Here is a 17,100-nt window from a genome sequence, read left to right as displayed (position 1 = left end):
GGGGAAGCAGACAAACCAAAAGCAACAAACATTAGGCTTGTTCAGGGTCGAAGCCAAAAAGCCTCACCTTGGTCACAGTGGTGGTCTCCTCACCTTCCCTTGCTCCAATACCTTCCTCCTATATTCTCACCCTATGTCCTCACTGTGTGTCCTGCTGGTTCCCAGGGACTTCTCCCCACACCCCAACTCTCCAGGGCTCCATGACAGCCTTTTCTCTTTGCTCTAGTTTCATCCTAAACAAGCTCAACACCTTCAATGGTTTCAACTAGGAAAACGGCGCCAGTCCTAACACTGCGGCCTGTCCCGCACCCTGCCTTGAACCTTAATTTGATATCATGAACTTGAAGTATTCACAAGTCACAAGTGTCCTGTGATGCTCCTCTCCAATCCACCTCCCAACACAGTTAACATTACTTTTCTCCAAACAGGAGGTCTTCCCTGCTAGGCTCCAGGCCCTGTGCCAGAAGACAGGCATCTGGTCCTATCACTCAACCGCTTACCACCACTTCTCTCACAGGCTTCAGGGTCCAAAATGGAGTTCAAAGACCACCATGAAATAGAGAAGACCTGCACCTCCCTTATCCCACTCCCACAGCCATCTTCCTCCCCATCTGCCTTATCACACACACATATACCACACAGTGTGCTCCTGCTCTCCTCCACCTCACAACTGGATGCGTGTACATGTGACCACACACACACACACACACACACACACACACACACACACACACACGGTAAGTGGAAGCCATAAAGCAGTATGGACCAGTATGGACAAGCAAGTGCGGAGAGGAAAAACCAGGCAGCTGACACTGCCTTCAGACTGGGAACATGGATCTGTGTGGGGCTCCGGGCTGCAGGCCCGGAGAAGTGGGGGCCCCCGGCAGTGGCCTGGGCACTGATGAGCAGTGGTCGTGTGTGCTGCCACTCTCCTCCAATGGGGGAACAGGGGAAAGCTGGCGGGGGGCAGAGTCCTGCTGCTCCCTCTGCGTCTGCCTTGGGCTAGGCACTGCTTCAGAACTCGTTACACTTGGGGAAATAAAGTAATTCTTATTCTTGCCCTGCATTTTAGTGAGCTATGTAGGGACTTCAAAAATCTCCCACTAGATTATTAATGCTGCGAGAAGGCACGGTAGTTTACAGAGCTTTGCATTCCCTGATGCCCAATGCCGATTCCTACTCATAATCCACACTCAGGGCCTGCTGGATTAAAAAAACTAAAGCACTTTCTCACAGAAGAACTGGTTTTGTGAATCTAAACTCAAACATAGTTGGTTAAAACACAATGCTTTCTTGAAAAGTACAAGTTAAGGCATTCTTGGGCTTAAAATGTTCCAATGACTCTTCACCTCGTAATGAAGGCCAATGTCACCACCAAGACTACAAGGTGCATGTTCTCCAGCCCCATACACCCTACTACTCAGAGCAGCCCTGGCTGACCAACACGCATTCACACACACACACACACACACACACACACACACACACACCAATAAAATGAAGGTTTGTGAACTCATGAAATTACTTGCACACACACTCACATACACACACACACACACACACACACACACACACACACACCCCACTCTGCACTCTATTGACCACCTTTCCCCAGGGCATCTGTGACTTTCCCATCTCCTGCGTGATTCATTTCCACATTATCTACTTCCACAGCCAGGATGCGAGCTCCACAGCAAGGGATTTTGGTCCACCCTGGTCACTGCCTTATCCTTACTGTCTAGAAATGAGCTTGGCACTAACCAGGTGCCCAGTAAACAGTTGCAGAACAATTTTCCTTTTAAACAATAGAAGCCTATAGCAGAATGTAACTTTTATTTAAACAAAATTCCCTTTTCTTGCTTTATTATTTTACATTGGATTAAAACAGATAATCTCATATACATACTTAAAATATGACTTGGTGATCACCTAGAAGTAACAGAACCATACTTTGATCAGCCAACTGCAGTGGGCTCTCCTCAAAGAACATGTCCCCTGAGGGACTCATTCATAGAAGGCCTTCTGTTTACATTCAGCAATAAGGGATAACTAGCGATGCTATACTGAAATAACCTGAAGCAGTGTTCTTGTTTGAGGTTATGTTTCAACATAAACCCCCCCAAAAAAAATACTGACAGGAATTTTAACAACCACAGTTTACATCTTATACATCAATAGGAGAAGTTTAAAAATCCCTTAAACGTTATTAACCAGTGTATATTTTTGAATGACTCAACACTAGACCACATATACGCATAATACAAAAGCACACATTTTAGACCAGAATTATACAGGTTGTTTTGTAGAAAATTTCTGTTGCTATTTCTATACACATATACTTCACAAAATACCAAAATGCAATTAGTCACTGACCAGTTTTTCTCTTTTCCTTATTTCACAGAAACATCTGTTCTTTATATGCCCACAACAATTCAGTTTGACCTTTTGTATACTGTAAATAGAAACTTCTGGAAGCCTTAAGCATATGAGGTTAAAAAGTACAAAAAAGAGAAAATAAGATTATAAAGCATTCCTTCATTTCTAACATCACTGTTAGATATTGAGTGCTTGCTATGTGCTCATATCTGCAGGCAACAAATAAATACTGGAGACTTTTGGTTAAGATCACACATGTCATCTTTGCTCTCATACGGAAAAAGACAGCAACTCCAGTTTTATAATACAGGCACAGTTGAAGAAACCCTGCTTTCAACAATAAAATGAAGGTTTGTGAACTCATGAAATTACTTCACAAAAACCTACAACGGTATCTGCAGAATGTTACCTCTTTTTTATACACTTGACTACTAAATTACCGAAACCTGGATGGATCAAGTTTGCTAGAACAACTATTTACACTAGCTGAGTCTCTCATATTTTACTTAGTAATACCAATTTCCAAAATTAAAAGCCACAAAATCCTACCCATGTGGCCTTTCAACAAATTGTAGAATTCCCCAACAGTGTGAATCTGCATTTTTGTTAGTGCTGCTGTTCTGTTTTGTTTTTGTGCTGCTGGCGACCAAAGCCAGGGCCTCACACATGCTAGAAGACAAGCGCTCTGCCACTGAGCAACACCACAGCCTCCACTCATGTTTCAAATGAACTCGTTCTAGAACGTTATGCCATGTTCCTCCACCCAATCATACAATCTCTGTACTTCCTGAGGGATTATCTTGGTGGCCACTCTGTTAGTCACTTTAGCGCTTATCTTATTCTTCAGTTTGAAAGATGTTCTTCCACAAATCTTTCACACTTTACAGCTCAGAACAACTCAATGGACATCACTGAGCGGCTAAAGCCACGAAAGCACTTTTACAGAAGCCAGGTGCAAAAAGGGCTTGGGAGTCACATAGCTTTGTCACACAGATTCCTACCAAATGATTCAATTCTCTAGCATCACTCAACATCACATCTGGTCTACCCAAGCATCAAAGTAAGAAACAGCATGTTCCATTAAAAAAGTAACGCCAGCTTTTGGGAATGACTACCATCTTCCAGTCTGAAGATGACCTCCCGTAACTTTCTCTTACTGGCTCTCCTTCTATACTCTGGAGCTGGGAATAGAGACAAAGACCATCCAAACCCTCTTCTGTGAGATAGTTCCCGAGAGCATGAGGATAGTGATCAAATTCCTGCAAGGTCCACCTGTCTCAGTTTATCCAACCATTTCCCTCAGACCTGCTGCTACCCAGAGCCCTCGCATCTGGCCACCAGCACTGACCTCGAATGGCCAGATCGGTCCCAAGGGAGGGTGAGTGGCACCTTTAGCTTGGAGCACAGTATTTCTAGTACTTAAGCTTACAAATACATCGCAATTGACAGCCTTGTGACACCGCTGGTTTAAACTGAGTCCCCCATACAAGGTGGGCAGAGTGAGGTAAGCAGTAGAGATCTCTCTCTCTCTCTTTGTCCTCCAAAGGTTGCACCTTACTTCTAAGGTGTCCCCTTCAACTGTCCTTGCCATTCCTGTCTCCCGGCAGCCAATGGGTGGGCCAGGTGGCCTCTCATGGGCCTACATACTGCCAGAATGTCACCTCCACTCACCACAGAAACCTGCTCTTTGTCATGAGCTAATGATAAGATGCACCCTGGGTAGACCATTCCTGATATCAAGTTTCCAAGTAGATACCATCATCAACGTTAACATCCTTTTCTTTAAAGCACTGAAAAAAAAAAAAAAAAACCCTATGCATTTACACTGAATATCAATGCAAAATCATCAGAAGCTATGATTCTTTTTTTCCTGAAAGCTTTATTGCTTTAAAGATTTTTTGATACTACTTAAATCCACGCAAAATTTTATAAAGTTCCATGCACACCAACGGTTCATAAATTCCAAGGGGTTTTTGAATAGTTTTTTTTAAAAATCAGTATCAGAAAAATTTCACTTCCCATTTAAAAAAAAAGTGCACACGCACATATGAGACTAACAGATCGCTACTATGCTCAGTCAGAGGGTGACAGGAAAAAGGCGACACCATAAAAGGACGTCTGCACAGTGGCTCTTAAAGCAACATGCCAAGCTCAACTGACTTCAGTCCGGGAAAATACTAACCGCTGCTCACAGAGGCTGGGACAAGTGCTGCTAGGTAAGTACTAGAATCTGTGCTTTGACAACAGCTTCAGGGAAAACTTTAAAAGTCTAATTCAAAAGGTAAAAGGATCAATTATAAACATTTCTAAGAAAAATTACAGTACCAATGCAATGTCGATTCTCAGCTTGCTGGAAGTTCTCACAAGCTATTATGAAGCAGGGTGAAAGCAATGAATGGGTGATGCTGAAATACTGCCAAAAGTAAGGCTCACTTTGTGTGCTTTGGTATGCACTCACAGTGACAAGAAACTGTCTTAAGTATAAATTAGCAAGTGCAGTCAATAAGCAGGATATTTTAATATGAAGGAAAGGAATAAGGTTATTTAAAATGAAGTGTTTTACATTTGAATGTATTTTGTAAGTGATATAAAGCACAGTTTAAACAAAAATCTTCCGTAGTTTGGTTTTTATCTATGAGATGATCAGTATGGGTGCCTCCATATTTTTTCTAAACTTCCTGCCTTAAAAAAAAAAAATCACCAAACCAAGAATTCTATGTTGTAATTTGGCAGTATCTAAGTCCGGGTTGAGAATGGTCATGACAGAGACTCTTGGTGAAACGACAGCCATGAAGGGACTTCCTCTAAAGATGGGTGTTAGTTTTTGTTACTGTTGTTTTGGTATGGTCTTCAGTTTTTTGGTATCACTCTTAATGCAACAGAATGTTGGCGAGCAGGGGCTCTGGAATTAGGCTCAGCCCTGGGCTCCATTATTTACCAGCTGTGTGTCTTCATGGAAGTTGCTTAATGTCTTTGATTCTGGTTGCTTCATTTGGAAAATGAAGAATATTTCTGTGAAGTCCTTCTAACAATGACTTTCGTAGTAAATATGAACATTCTGTCTAGAATTTTTCTGCCTCTGCCTATTAAACTACCAAAGGATGAATCCAACAGGCGAAGTTTCCTAGCCCTGCTATTTCTGTGAAAATTCTTTTCCTCAAATGTATCTAAAGTTCTTTATTTTATGAAATGTTTTACATAAGGACTCTGAGTCTACGTGTGCTTATAAATAGCTACCTGTGCTTTCTAGTATTTCAGAGCATGCCTTGTCTCTGGGGGTTAACTGTACTTTTGAGGACAGATGTGGCAGTTGATACTGTAATCCCAGCCCTCAGGAGGCTGAGGCAAAAGGATTGGTGTGAGTTCGAGGCCAGCCTGGGCTACATAGTGAGTTCAAGGCCAGTCTGAACAGCATAGTGGGACCCTGTCTCCAAATAAATAAAAATATAAATGAATAAGCATACTTTTGACCCTAATACTCCAACAGCCGCATGGCTCCACAAAGCAATCTCATTCACCACGACAGGTCCTAAATGCCAACTTGGGTCACTCTATGCACGTATATAACTGTAGGCGTTTGCGAGATATCTATTGCAGGCAGGTATGCGGGACAAAAATGTATGAGAGAAAGCCATCCTCAGGTCGCTCCCTTCTGAGAGAGAGTTTACCACCTAACATGAGTACTCCAGAGACCATCACTGCCGCCCTGGAGGCCCCTGCAGTTGGTAAGAGGTCCTGGCGGGCACAGGCGCAGGCACTGAGGCTGTGTGGAATACCCCAGTCTCTCAGCTTCCCAGGAAGTCTGCCCAGGAAGAGACAGGCCTGTGAAAAGCCTCTCCAAGCTATGGAGCTGTTGTAGTATTTTGCAAGTGTGAAGAGAAGAAAAAAAAAAAACGAAACAAACAAACAAAAAACCTTGCTAAATATCTGCAAATACCTAAAAAAAAAAAAATAGAATCACAGCATAAGAGCTTTTCAGGTATTTGCCATCTTCTTTTGATTGAAATTTTACTCTAAAATGTTCTGTTATTAAAATACTGCTAAAAAGAACAAATTCTAAAGTATCTTAAAAATCTTTTCCTACTTCAAAATATGCCACAGTCTGATGAAGTCCTTCACTTTAACCCACACATCTACCTCCCTCCCAGCCCTCCTCTCTCTTGTCCACACAGGAATGAGCAGGTATGTGTTAAAAGATCTGAGATGCCTTCTTATTTTTTTCTACCCATAGTATCAGATCACACTGGAAGACAGAAACCAGGGACAAAATGTAGTGTACTACATGTGATTTTTGGAGCCAAATGGCCTGAGTTTGAACCCTGACACTGAACAGCTGTGTCTTTGGTACTCTGTGCCTCAGTTTCACCCTCTGTAAACAGACTGGTGAAGTCTGAGGCTTCGGTGAGTGGCTACACGTGTGATAGCCAGGGCAGGGCACAGATACAGCCCTTATGAATGGTAAGGGTCACTACTCTCCCTCAAGGGCCTATTGTCATCAAATAGAGAATGGGAGAGCTGGGGTTCGGCTGTGTAGCCGGTAGTACTCGTGAGTGTCCACCATCAGCTGGCTGCAGATACGAGAAGTGGGCATCACACAGCCCCGCACAGGCTCACAAGAGAGTCTGAACCACACACGCCTGACACACAGTGCAGGGCCCCGCAAAGCCCCTCGCCTGCCTTTCTGGGGAAGCTTCCAGGTATACTGGTTTCCAAGTGGATGCAGAGAAGAGTGTGAGCAGGTCCAGACACATGAGGGACTGCGCAGCATCCACAGACTGCAAGGAGCATTAAAGCCTCAAAAGCCGGTGGGAGTGAACCATCAGTGAAAGGTGAAAGACAACAGCCAAAAATATAAAACCTCAAATGTGCAAGTGAGTGTTTAACCAAAGTCCCCACTGCCAGGCACCTTCCGCCTCCCCTGTTCTGATGGGCAGTTTAATGGGTCGAAGCTGGTCCTCACTGAGTGCTCACTGGTGCCGGACACAGTCAGAGGCATCGAGAGGAAACTGCAACTGCTGACCACGGTTTCGTCTGTCTTCATCAAGGGTCCTGCCTTGAGCTTTATGCTGCTGATGACCTGCAGACGCCCTGAAAGACGGTCTGATGCAGACTTCGCTAGGTTCTCAGGAGCATCACCAAGCTGATGATGTTTGGAAAGCTGCCCACTCTGGTCCCTTGGTTTGTCACCCTTCTACAAGCCAGAGAAAACAAGTTCCCCACAAGGCAGTGGACATCTCCTGAGACATACTGACTGTGCTCAGGGTGACTCTGAAGATGATCATTTGGAACCCAGGACTTTTTAGAAGAATATATGGAATGCTGAGATAACAATGAACAGCACCTGGAAAGGACACTCTAACTTTACCAACTGAGAGGCAAAAGGAGGCGGCAGTGGCTGCCTCAGGTTCCTCTCCCACAGTCAGGAAGTGAGGTCTTCCACCAGTCCGTGTCAACCACAGGCCAGGGGCACACACGGCAGCTCAGGGGATGTTTGCTTAGGCAACCAGCCAGAAAGTGAGGACAATCAGCAACCAAGTGCTGGGCCCTGTGCTTACCACACTGGGCCATGCACACTCCCACTCTCATTCCCTGTTTGAACAAGAACAGGAGGCTTTTGGAAATATTTGTCAAACACTTGCCAAATGAGGTGATCACAGAAGTAGTCATGCATGGATTCTTTCTCCCAGGAAGCTTGTTGTTCTCAAGGGATGTGACAAAGCCTCCCTCCTGTCCTAGTTGGGTCTATGCTGGTCTGTTAGACCACATCCTAGTTACTCCAATCAACTTTAGGCCAATTTTACTTCTCATCCCAGTAACTTTTCCTCAAGATTACTTTTTCTCAAGAAAATAGCCAAAAGACATCAAGAGGAATCAGACGCCAGGCGTGTGGTGTATGGCTGTAACTCCAGTACTCTGGGGGCTGAGGCAGGAGGATCACTATGAGTTTAAGGCCAGCGGCTCAGACAACATTCATTATTTAACAATGAAAGTATAATTAATATTTGTCCACATTTCAGGAACTCCCTAGCTGTTTTTGAAAGCATGTTTCCAGTATTTCTTCTCTGGTTCATGTCAGAAAGTAACCACTTTAGGCCAGGTCCCCTCTTGAGGGAGGTGGACTTTAAGTGACCAGACTTGACCTTGCAGGGAATCACTTCTGATCAGGTGATCAGTGACCATCTCACTCAATCGATTCGTTATGAAAATCTGAATTTAACAAAATTCTTAGTACTTTCAGGCCATTTTCTTTTCTTAAAAATTTTGGTACTGGGAATGGGACCATGAGCTTTTGCCCTTTTTTATTTGAGAGACAGTGTCACTAAGTCACCAAGATGCCCAGGATGGGCTTAAATTTGCAATCTTCCCGCTTTAGCTTCCCAGAGTGCTATGATTACAGGCATATGTCATCTTGCTTGGCTTAGCCCCCTGGCATTTAAGGTGTCAGTGATTATTAAAATAAATCTTAGAAGGTAGTAGTAATATTTTAGGAATATTTAAGCAAAAACTCAAAGCTTTTATCATAGCATGAAGTAAATATTTCAATATGGTGAAGGTTCTGTTCTGTTTCTATCATGAATGAAATCTAATAAAACACTTTAATTAAGCAAGTATATTAGGACAGTATAAGGCATATATATCCTTTGAAATATCACAAATACCTTCAAGTTGGTTCCCAGGGTGCAAATTTTCAGAGCACAAACCAACTTAAGTCAACTTTCTTAACTAGTACTAAATGAGTTTTTTTTTTTGGGGGGGGGGCTTTTATTTTTTTCCCTTTTGTGGCTAGAAAAAAAAACCCTAGTTCATGTCAACATGTCCGGTTATGCAAAAAAAGAGACACGATAGTATCTCAAGAAATGCTAACTTGATTAGCAATGAAGTAACTTCTATTGAAAATCATGCACAGGCCTGCCTCCAAAATTATAAGTGAAAAGAAGGTATTTTGCTGAGGATGGAATTGACTGTGTTACATGTCAGCATAACAGGAAAGTCAAAAGGATGAAATATTCCATTACAGAGACACAACAGCGGCCGTCTTCTTTGCTTATCAACAGAATAAGAGAATGGCCGAGGTGGCTTCCAGGTCATCCACTTGCAGGAGGAACAGGTGTTCTGGAGGCCAAGCAGGCCCTGATCTCCTCAGCCCACCTGCGTGAATGAGCCCCCACCTTCCCTGAAGCCTGGGTGCTGTGTCCTCAGGGAAGAGCCGCCATCCTGATTCTTAACCCTCAGTGTGTGGGGCTCCAGGGATAAGTCAGTGAGCAACATATCTTTCACAAAAAGTATTTCGAGAAACTATAATTCTGTGGATGTTAGTTTCTTAGGGGGAAAAAAAAGATTCAGCACAAACATTTCTGTGGTATTTTCCCTAGGCAGTGCCATGACAAGTTATGGTACTTTCAAGCTTAACTCAGATACACATGTACACATCTGCACCCTAAATAACATCTCCGCACCTGTCGCCTAACAAGAAAATGTACGCTACTTAAAATATATTTTAGAGTAGACATAAAGTTGAACCTCGAAAATGATTAAAAGGGGAATTCACAATCCGAAAGCTGCTAGAGGCACCCTGGTGTGCAAAGAGCGTGCAGGACAGCAGTGTGAACAAGAAGCCACACAGCAAAGAAGGGAGAACTGTTTGTAAGGCAGGTTCATTTGTAAGCTGATGAAGCAAGTCTCACACAGCACCCCTGTAAAAAGTCTGGGGCTTACAGGACTGAGCTAGCTCCTCCCACACTGCCAACCTTTTCCATTCATCCTTCAGACCCAGGCCCTCTAGGAGGAAAATGATCGTTTCTGTACTCCTAAAATATAGCACAGGAATCCTAAAAGCAATGTCTGCTACTAAAAGAAAGGAGTCAATTCAAGTTTCAGGAAAGCAAACCCTAAAATGACTAAAAGAAGGTATAAGGTGGTATCCCTGAGGGAAGCTTATAATAGATTGGGATTTTTTTACAGGGTAGGTGACAGTCAAGGCCATGAAAGGATTTCTCCTCAACTTGGGGATAATACTGGCTACAACTGTACTACTGTATTCGTAACACAGGCATTAAGAACTTAGTGACCTGTGGACTCAATCCTGGGGAGGCTACTAAATATCCAGAAAGAACTTATGTCAGCACCTCCTCCATTCCCCTTTACCTGAGAGCTTTTCTGACTGATCCCATTGACTATGTACGTCTGGTGAGTGACTTCTTCGGCCAGCTGTGACCCTGCTGTGCTCAGTAAGCGGGCACTGGACAGGCCTCTCCTCAGGAAGGTGCTCACCGGAATGGGGTCCTTTCCCCTAGTATCATGGTTTGTATCTAGATGTCCCCCCAAAGCCTCATGCGGTCAGAGATGGGCCTTTTTCAGAGGTGGCTAGATTTGGAGCATGTGACTGATCCTCAGTGCAATCCTAGGTTAACAGTGATTACTAAATCAGCCCACTGAATGGACTGGCAATGCCCCAGTCCCGGTAGATCGGATACAATATCAAGGACAGAAAGAGGCTGGTCTGCCCCTTGCTGCTTTGCTGTCTTATGCCTGCCATGAACAGCTGCTCCTCTGTCATGTGCCCCCAACCATGGAGCCAGCCGATTATGGACTGAAACCTCCATAAACTGTGAGCTAAATAAACCTTTCCCGCTTACTTTGGATGTCAGGTGTTTTGTCTTAGCAACGAGAAACGTAACCAAGACACCTAGGAAGAGTCACCACGCTGTGACCAAGCTGTCTGCATTTTGAAACCACAAACTCTCAGTTCTTCACAGGCAACCTCTCCTGCAAAGGCCTAGATGAGCATCAGAGAAAAGGATTCAGCACATAAGGACCCTGGGCTCCTCACTTGGAAAGCAGCAAGCAATCCTGAGCGTGCAGGCTGCTGTGCATCCCTGAAGGACATGACCTAAAGCAGGCTTATTAGAGGTTAAGGCAAACATGTGAGTGAATAACATTAAAGGAACACTCTGAAAAGCATGTCAGTTGATCAAGTTTTTGTGAAAATAACTAAATAAAAAAATTATTTTTGGGCTGAGGACATAGTTCAGCAGCACAAGTGCCTGTCTAACAAGCACAAGGTCCTGAATTTGAGCCCAGTACCAAAAAAAATATTTCTCTTAGATTAAAGAACGCATTTACTCATTTACCTACTTGGTCATTTCATCTAATTCATGTTCAGTGTTAACATTTAGATTATATGGAGAAAGCCTTCAAGTTACCTGTTTAGCACTGTGTATTGACATGAGACACTCTTCTTTGCATGTGTTGTATGTTTGCTTTCAATAGTAAAAGCAGCAAGTTCCTGCATAATCCTAGGTGGGAGGCTGAGGCAGGAGCACTCTAAGTTTGAGCCCATCGTGGGCAATTTGGCAAGACTCTGTTTCAATTCAAAAAATAAAATAAGGCTGGGATATAGCTCAGCGAGAAGACCCAACATTCAATCCCCAGTATCACCCTCAAAAAAAGCAATGTTACGTATGTTTTCCTTAACATAATTCCCTGTCAAGAAGTGAGCATCTACACTACCACTTTTAGGGGCCGCCTAATACCTATTCCACTGTATGATTAGACTATAAAATACTTAACATCCCCTAATAAAAGGCATCGGGATTGTTCACAAACTCACTTTTGTAATGAACACTGCGTCAAGTGCTGCTAAACTTACACTGTTCTGAAACCCTGTCATTTCCGGCTCTACCAATGCTACCATTCACTCTGGGAAGCATCAGACAGATGTCACTTACAAGCTGTCAGAATGATACCTCCTCCTCCTCATATTCCTGTGCCGTTCCCAATCTCTACAATCAGAATTATTCATATGGAGGATTCTCCCACTCCACACTGAGGGTTTTTCCTGCAGTCTATTTTAAAATCATTTTCTATGAAGCTAGCTTTCCTAAGCTGAGTTTTTTTTTTTTTTTTAGAAAAACCCACTTTCTCAGCTATTAGAAAATTAACAGAAGCAGTTCTTGATGCCTGCGTCTCACTGACAGCCTAGCCTGGAATCTTTACTTCTCCCTTGGGTCCAGGCTTAGTGACTTCACAGCCACTTCTCACAGGAAGCCTTCTGCAAATAAACAGTTTTTTTCCACTTTCTGTCCCACAATGCCATTCCTATGATTTCTATTTATGAATCATTTCATTTTTTTTCTGCACAAAATACAAAGCGCATATCTGTTGTTTGTTGCTTGTTTTGTTTTCTATTTCACTAACTTCAGCAATTGTCTTTATTATTTTCTTTAGGTAAGTTCAGCTTCTCTCCAACTTCTTGACTATATATGTAACTTACCCAGTTCCAGTCTTAATGCACTCAGGACACTGTCTCCTCTTGGATTAATTCTTTAGCTGGATCACACAGTTTTAGCAGGAATTATTTTTGTCATTTAGTTTTAAGCCTTTAAAAGAGGCTTCCTCCTTAACCCCAAAGCTCCTTAGGAATATACTTTTTAGTTTTCAAATTTATCTTTTACTCTTTTAATTATTGTTTTCTAATTTAATTGCACTGCAGCCAGGTAATATATCTGTTCAACAATTTTCTGAAGGTTTCGAGACACGGCAACATTTCAAATAGGCCTATGTGCCTCTGGTACAAATTCTAGTAGCTTTTAAATCATGTTGGGTCCATCTTCAAAGTCTTGAGTCTCTTTCTTTATCTAGCAAATGCTAACAGAAATGCGTAAGATCACCCATTACAACTGTGGATTGGCCAATTTCTGCTTTCAATTTTGTCAAATTTTGCTGGCACATGCATATTTCAGAATGATGTTTCCTGTGAACTGTTCTTAACTCTTGCAGCAATCTTCTTTATTCCTAATAATATTGAATTTGCTTTGAATTCTACTTTTTCTAACACTAAAATTTCTACCTTTGCATCGGTTAGGATATGCCTGGTATGTGTTTTCCCAAGCTTTTATTTCTAACCTTTTTTAATCACTTTGAATTATATTCTCTTCCAGGCAGTCTATTGTTAGACAAGCTCAAATTAATGTAAATCTGTTGGGATTTCTACCACCGTATTCTGTGTTTTCTACTGACCATCCTCCCCCACCCCTACACCGGGTTCCATGCTGGTGTGGTCTTGGATAAGAAAATGTTCTGTTTCCATGCTTGTTCTCTTCCCTGGAGATCATATTTGCCTTCTGTAAGGATCTGCCTACCAGCACAGGGTGCAGTGCACAGCTACACCATGAGAGCCACCCTTAGACGGCCCTCAGTGCCTGACAGTCCCTGATGTCAGACCATTAGAATGAAGTTAGCAGAGACCCAGTTCATTTAATACAGCAGGCAGGAAAGTGAACTTGTAGTCAGTGCTTTCAGCCAGGGTAGTGCTTTAAAATACAGCCCCAGCATCAGTAGATATGTTAAAATTTTCCCTTAATTTTGGTGACTGTCACATAAGATTTTACAGAGTCCCACAACTGAAATCCTGTTTTTTTTTTCCTCAAAATAATCACACAGGGTTTACTGCTCTGCCCTTCCTACTTTCCCCCTATGTTAACCTTTATTGCAGAAAATTTGAATTTTCTGAAGTTTCTATCAATAGTATCTGTAAGAATTGGAAATAGTCCAAAATTACACCATGGGAATAGCATTATTGTCCACTAACACATTAGAATACTGTAGAATTCCATCAAATGTTTGCATGAAATCTAGACATAAAAAAAAACAAGACTACGATGTCACAGGCTATTCAGTAGACAAAACACAAAACACCCCCATGTGATACTCGCCTCCACGTGTAACGTATACTCCACGCATCCCCAGGCTACTTGTGAGCTGAGCTAATTCACAATTACTTTAAAATTTTCCCTACAAAGTCACTTAAGTGATGTTCTCTCTTCTTTCTATTCTTTTTTGAACTTTTGGTCGTGGTTGTCACAGTCTTCTTCTTCCTTTTTTAAAAAGAAAACCTAACTTTCAGTTCCTAACAAGGCCTAAGCTGATTTCTCATCCTTTTTAAGTTAACACAAATCAGATCACTGTGGTAAGTTCATATTTCACTACATAAATGTGTGACTGATTTCATTTCCTGGCAGTGATAACGCATTTGGAAAAAAAAAAAAAAGTCCAACTGAAATTCAATTTAAAAAGCGAAGCTTACCGCCTTTCTAAAATACGGGGTGCTCTAACCTGATTTTCTTCTTAACCAGACAGTGGTTCAGAAAAAGGAAGGGGAATTTCGGTCTAAAAAACTGGTACATACCCTCTGCTACAAAAATGCATTTGCCCTATTTAGAGGGCTCTATTTCCTTTACCAAAGCCACTAATTATGAGAGTTAAAAATAAATTTTATTCCTTCTTCTTCGTATTATCATATGGATACCTGTATGATGTAGCAAAGATTGTTTAAAACTATGTAAATATTGAAAATTTAAGACCTAGGTATACAAATGACCGGTTATATTGGCTGGAGTATGTTCTGAATGAAACAAACTTTTGTTTTTCTAGAGGCCCCGACCTGCCACCACTGGCTCCTGAAATGGCAAACAACTTCACCACGCCCTCCCCAGCCCCTCAGGGAAATGGCTGTGACCTCTACACACACCACACCACTGCCAGGATACTCATGCCTCTACATTACAGCCTCATCTTCATCATTGGGCTGGTGGGAAACGTGTTGGCCTTGGTTGTCATTGTTCAAAACAGGAAAAAAATCAACTCTACCACCCTCTATTCAACGAATTTGGTGATTTCTGACATCCTCTTCACCACCGCTTTGCCTACGCGGATAGCCTACTATGCCCTGGGCTTCGACTGGAGACTGGGCGACGCCTTGTGCAGGATAACAGCGCTTGTGTTCTACATCAACACGTATGCGGGCGTCAACTTCATGACCTGCTTGAGCATTGACCGCTTCTTCGCTGTGGTGCACCCGCTACGCTACAATAAGATGAAAAGAGTCGAATATGCAAAAGGGGTTTGCATATTTGTCTGGATCCTAGTATTTGCTCAAACACTCCCACTGCTCATCAACCCCATGTCTAAGGAGGAGGCCGAAAGGACTACATGCATGGAATATCCAAACTTTGAAGACATAGAGTCGCTCCCCTGGATTCTGCTTGGTGCATGCTTCATAGGATTCGTGCTTCCCCTCGTCATCATTCTCATCTGCTACTCTCAGATCTGCTGCAAGCTCTTTAGAACTGCCAAACAAAACCCTCTCAGTGAGAAATCGGGTGTGAATAAAAAGGCTTTCAACACGATCATTTTTATTATTGTTGTTTTTGTTCTCTGCTTCACACCTTACCACGTTGCAATCATTCAGCATATGATTAAAAAGCTTCATTTCCATGATGTTCTAGAATGCGGCCAAAAGCATTCATTCCAGATTTCACTGCACTTCACAGTGTGCCTGATGAACTTTAACTGCTGCATGGACCCTTTCATCTATTTCTTTGCATGTAAAGGGTACAAGAGGAAGGTCATGAAGATGCTGAAACGTCAAGTCAGTGTGTCGCTCTCCAGTGCTGTGAGGTCAGCCCCTGAAGAAAACTCACGTGAGATGACAGAGTCACAGATGATGATACATTCCAAGACTTCAAACGGAAAGTAAACAGGACTATCGTGGACTTAAAGCAACCTGGGATGGCCAACTCTGCAGGACTTCTAAGGCAAATGATCATTCAACTTCCAACTGGGATTGCTTTCAATTCTTTTCACTGTGCACTATTCCCCACAGTCACTGTGGAAGTAAACTGATTGATACATGAGCTTGAGAGAACATAAAGCAAGTTCTGATTCATAAAGAACGTATCAATAGGGAAACTTTTCCTTTTTTAGTGGCACTGGTAACTGAACCCAGGGCCTTGCACTGAACTACATCCCCATTCTTTTTTATTTTTATTTTTTCAAATTTGGAAAAAGTCACTCAGGCTGAATGACCCTCCTGCTTTGGCCTCCTTGAGTGCTGGGATTACAGTGATGTGCTGCCATGTCTAGTTAAGAAGCCATGTCTAACACAATATAAAAAGGAAGGTTTGTGCTAATAAAAACTCAATTTTTACTGCCAATTTCATGCCAATAGTTTGGCAAAAGAGAAAAGACTGATTAGATTGTATACTACCAGTGTAAAAATGTTAATACTGTACAGTATTTTTGGTATGTATTTCTTAAATCCATTATGCTATTTTAGATTTTACGCTTCAGTTAACATTTTTGCTTTGTTGTTTTTGTTGTTGTTGTTGTTGTTGTTCTGAGTCATAACTGTTTCACAGAATACTTTTGGAATAAAAAAGTAAGATGCCACACAGTTATGAGTATGTCCCTCAATGTTCACTGTTAACAACAGCAGAGGTTACAGGGGAATATAATAAGCAGGAGATTTTAACAACAACACTGTAAATTTTGGTGGTGTCTGAGGCAATGAAAGTATCAAGTTTTTTCTCTCAAACAAGTCAGCCTAGGATTTTAAGACCACAGCTAAGCAACAAGACCAGGACTTTGCATGGTGATATCTATTAAGAAGTCTATTTGTCAAATTCTTCTTGGAAGTAAAAAAATATGCATGTATGCTTAGTCTTCCAAGGGTCACTAAAGGATCATTTCTATTTTATTCCCAGGTTGCTAAGACCTTGTGTCTGTATTTCTTGGGTTAGGCAGAAGGTCTGGGTAAGGGTGGGGAAGCAACAGAACACACAGTTGTTACTTGCCGAAGTAACACAGGAAGTAAAATGCAAAACTATAAATCAAGAGTTCTTAGGATTTGTTCCAATATTATACATTTGCTCAAATGAATACCTG

The 17,100-nt window shown here is 42.2% G+C and overlaps 2 protein-coding genes across 3 annotated transcripts in view; one reads left to right on the top strand and one right to left on the bottom strand.

The window, feature by feature from the left end:
• The window catches only part of Ubac2 (UBA domain containing 2), a 161,496-nt gene that overhangs the window by 60,725 nt on the left and 83,671 nt on the right, over nucleotides 1–17,100 (bottom strand). The gene's annotated exons all lie outside the window — the stretch shown is intronic.
• On the top strand, nucleotides 4,436–16,609 carry Gpr183 (G protein-coupled receptor 183). 2 transcript variants are annotated; one of them, XM_013141419.3, is made up of 2 exons: nucleotides 4,436–4,592; nucleotides 14,809–16,609. In XM_013141419.3, the coding sequence occupies exon 2, from the start codon at nucleotides 14,840–14,842 to the stop codon at nucleotides 15,911–15,913; it is 1,074 nt and encodes a 357-aa protein (XP_012996873.1). In that variant the 5' UTR covers nucleotides 4,436–4,592; nucleotides 14,809–14,839; the 3' UTR covers nucleotides 15,914–16,609. The 2 variants fall into 2 exon arrangements, with proteins under 2 accessions (XP_012996873.1, XP_063103053.1); XM_063246983.1 differs by having other exon boundaries at nucleotides 4,461–4,657.

Source organism: Cavia porcellus, unplaced genomic scaffold (assembly GCF_034190915.1).
Source record: "Cavia porcellus strain 051 isolate PalLab524CR breed Dunkin Hartley unplaced genomic scaffold, mCavPor4.1 scaffold_4, whole genome shotgun sequence".
Classification (NCBI taxonomy): Eukaryota; Metazoa; Chordata; class Mammalia; order Rodentia; family Caviidae; genus Cavia; species Cavia porcellus.
The sequence above is the reverse complement of the archived record's forward strand: the minus strand, read 5'-3'. Positions and strand labels throughout refer to the sequence as shown.

Excerpts from the sequence above, each read along its gene's own strand:
- Gpr183 (XM_013141419.3), top strand. The coding sequence starts at position 14,840 with ATGGCAAACAACTTCACCACGCCCTCCCCAGCCCCTCAGGGAAATGGC.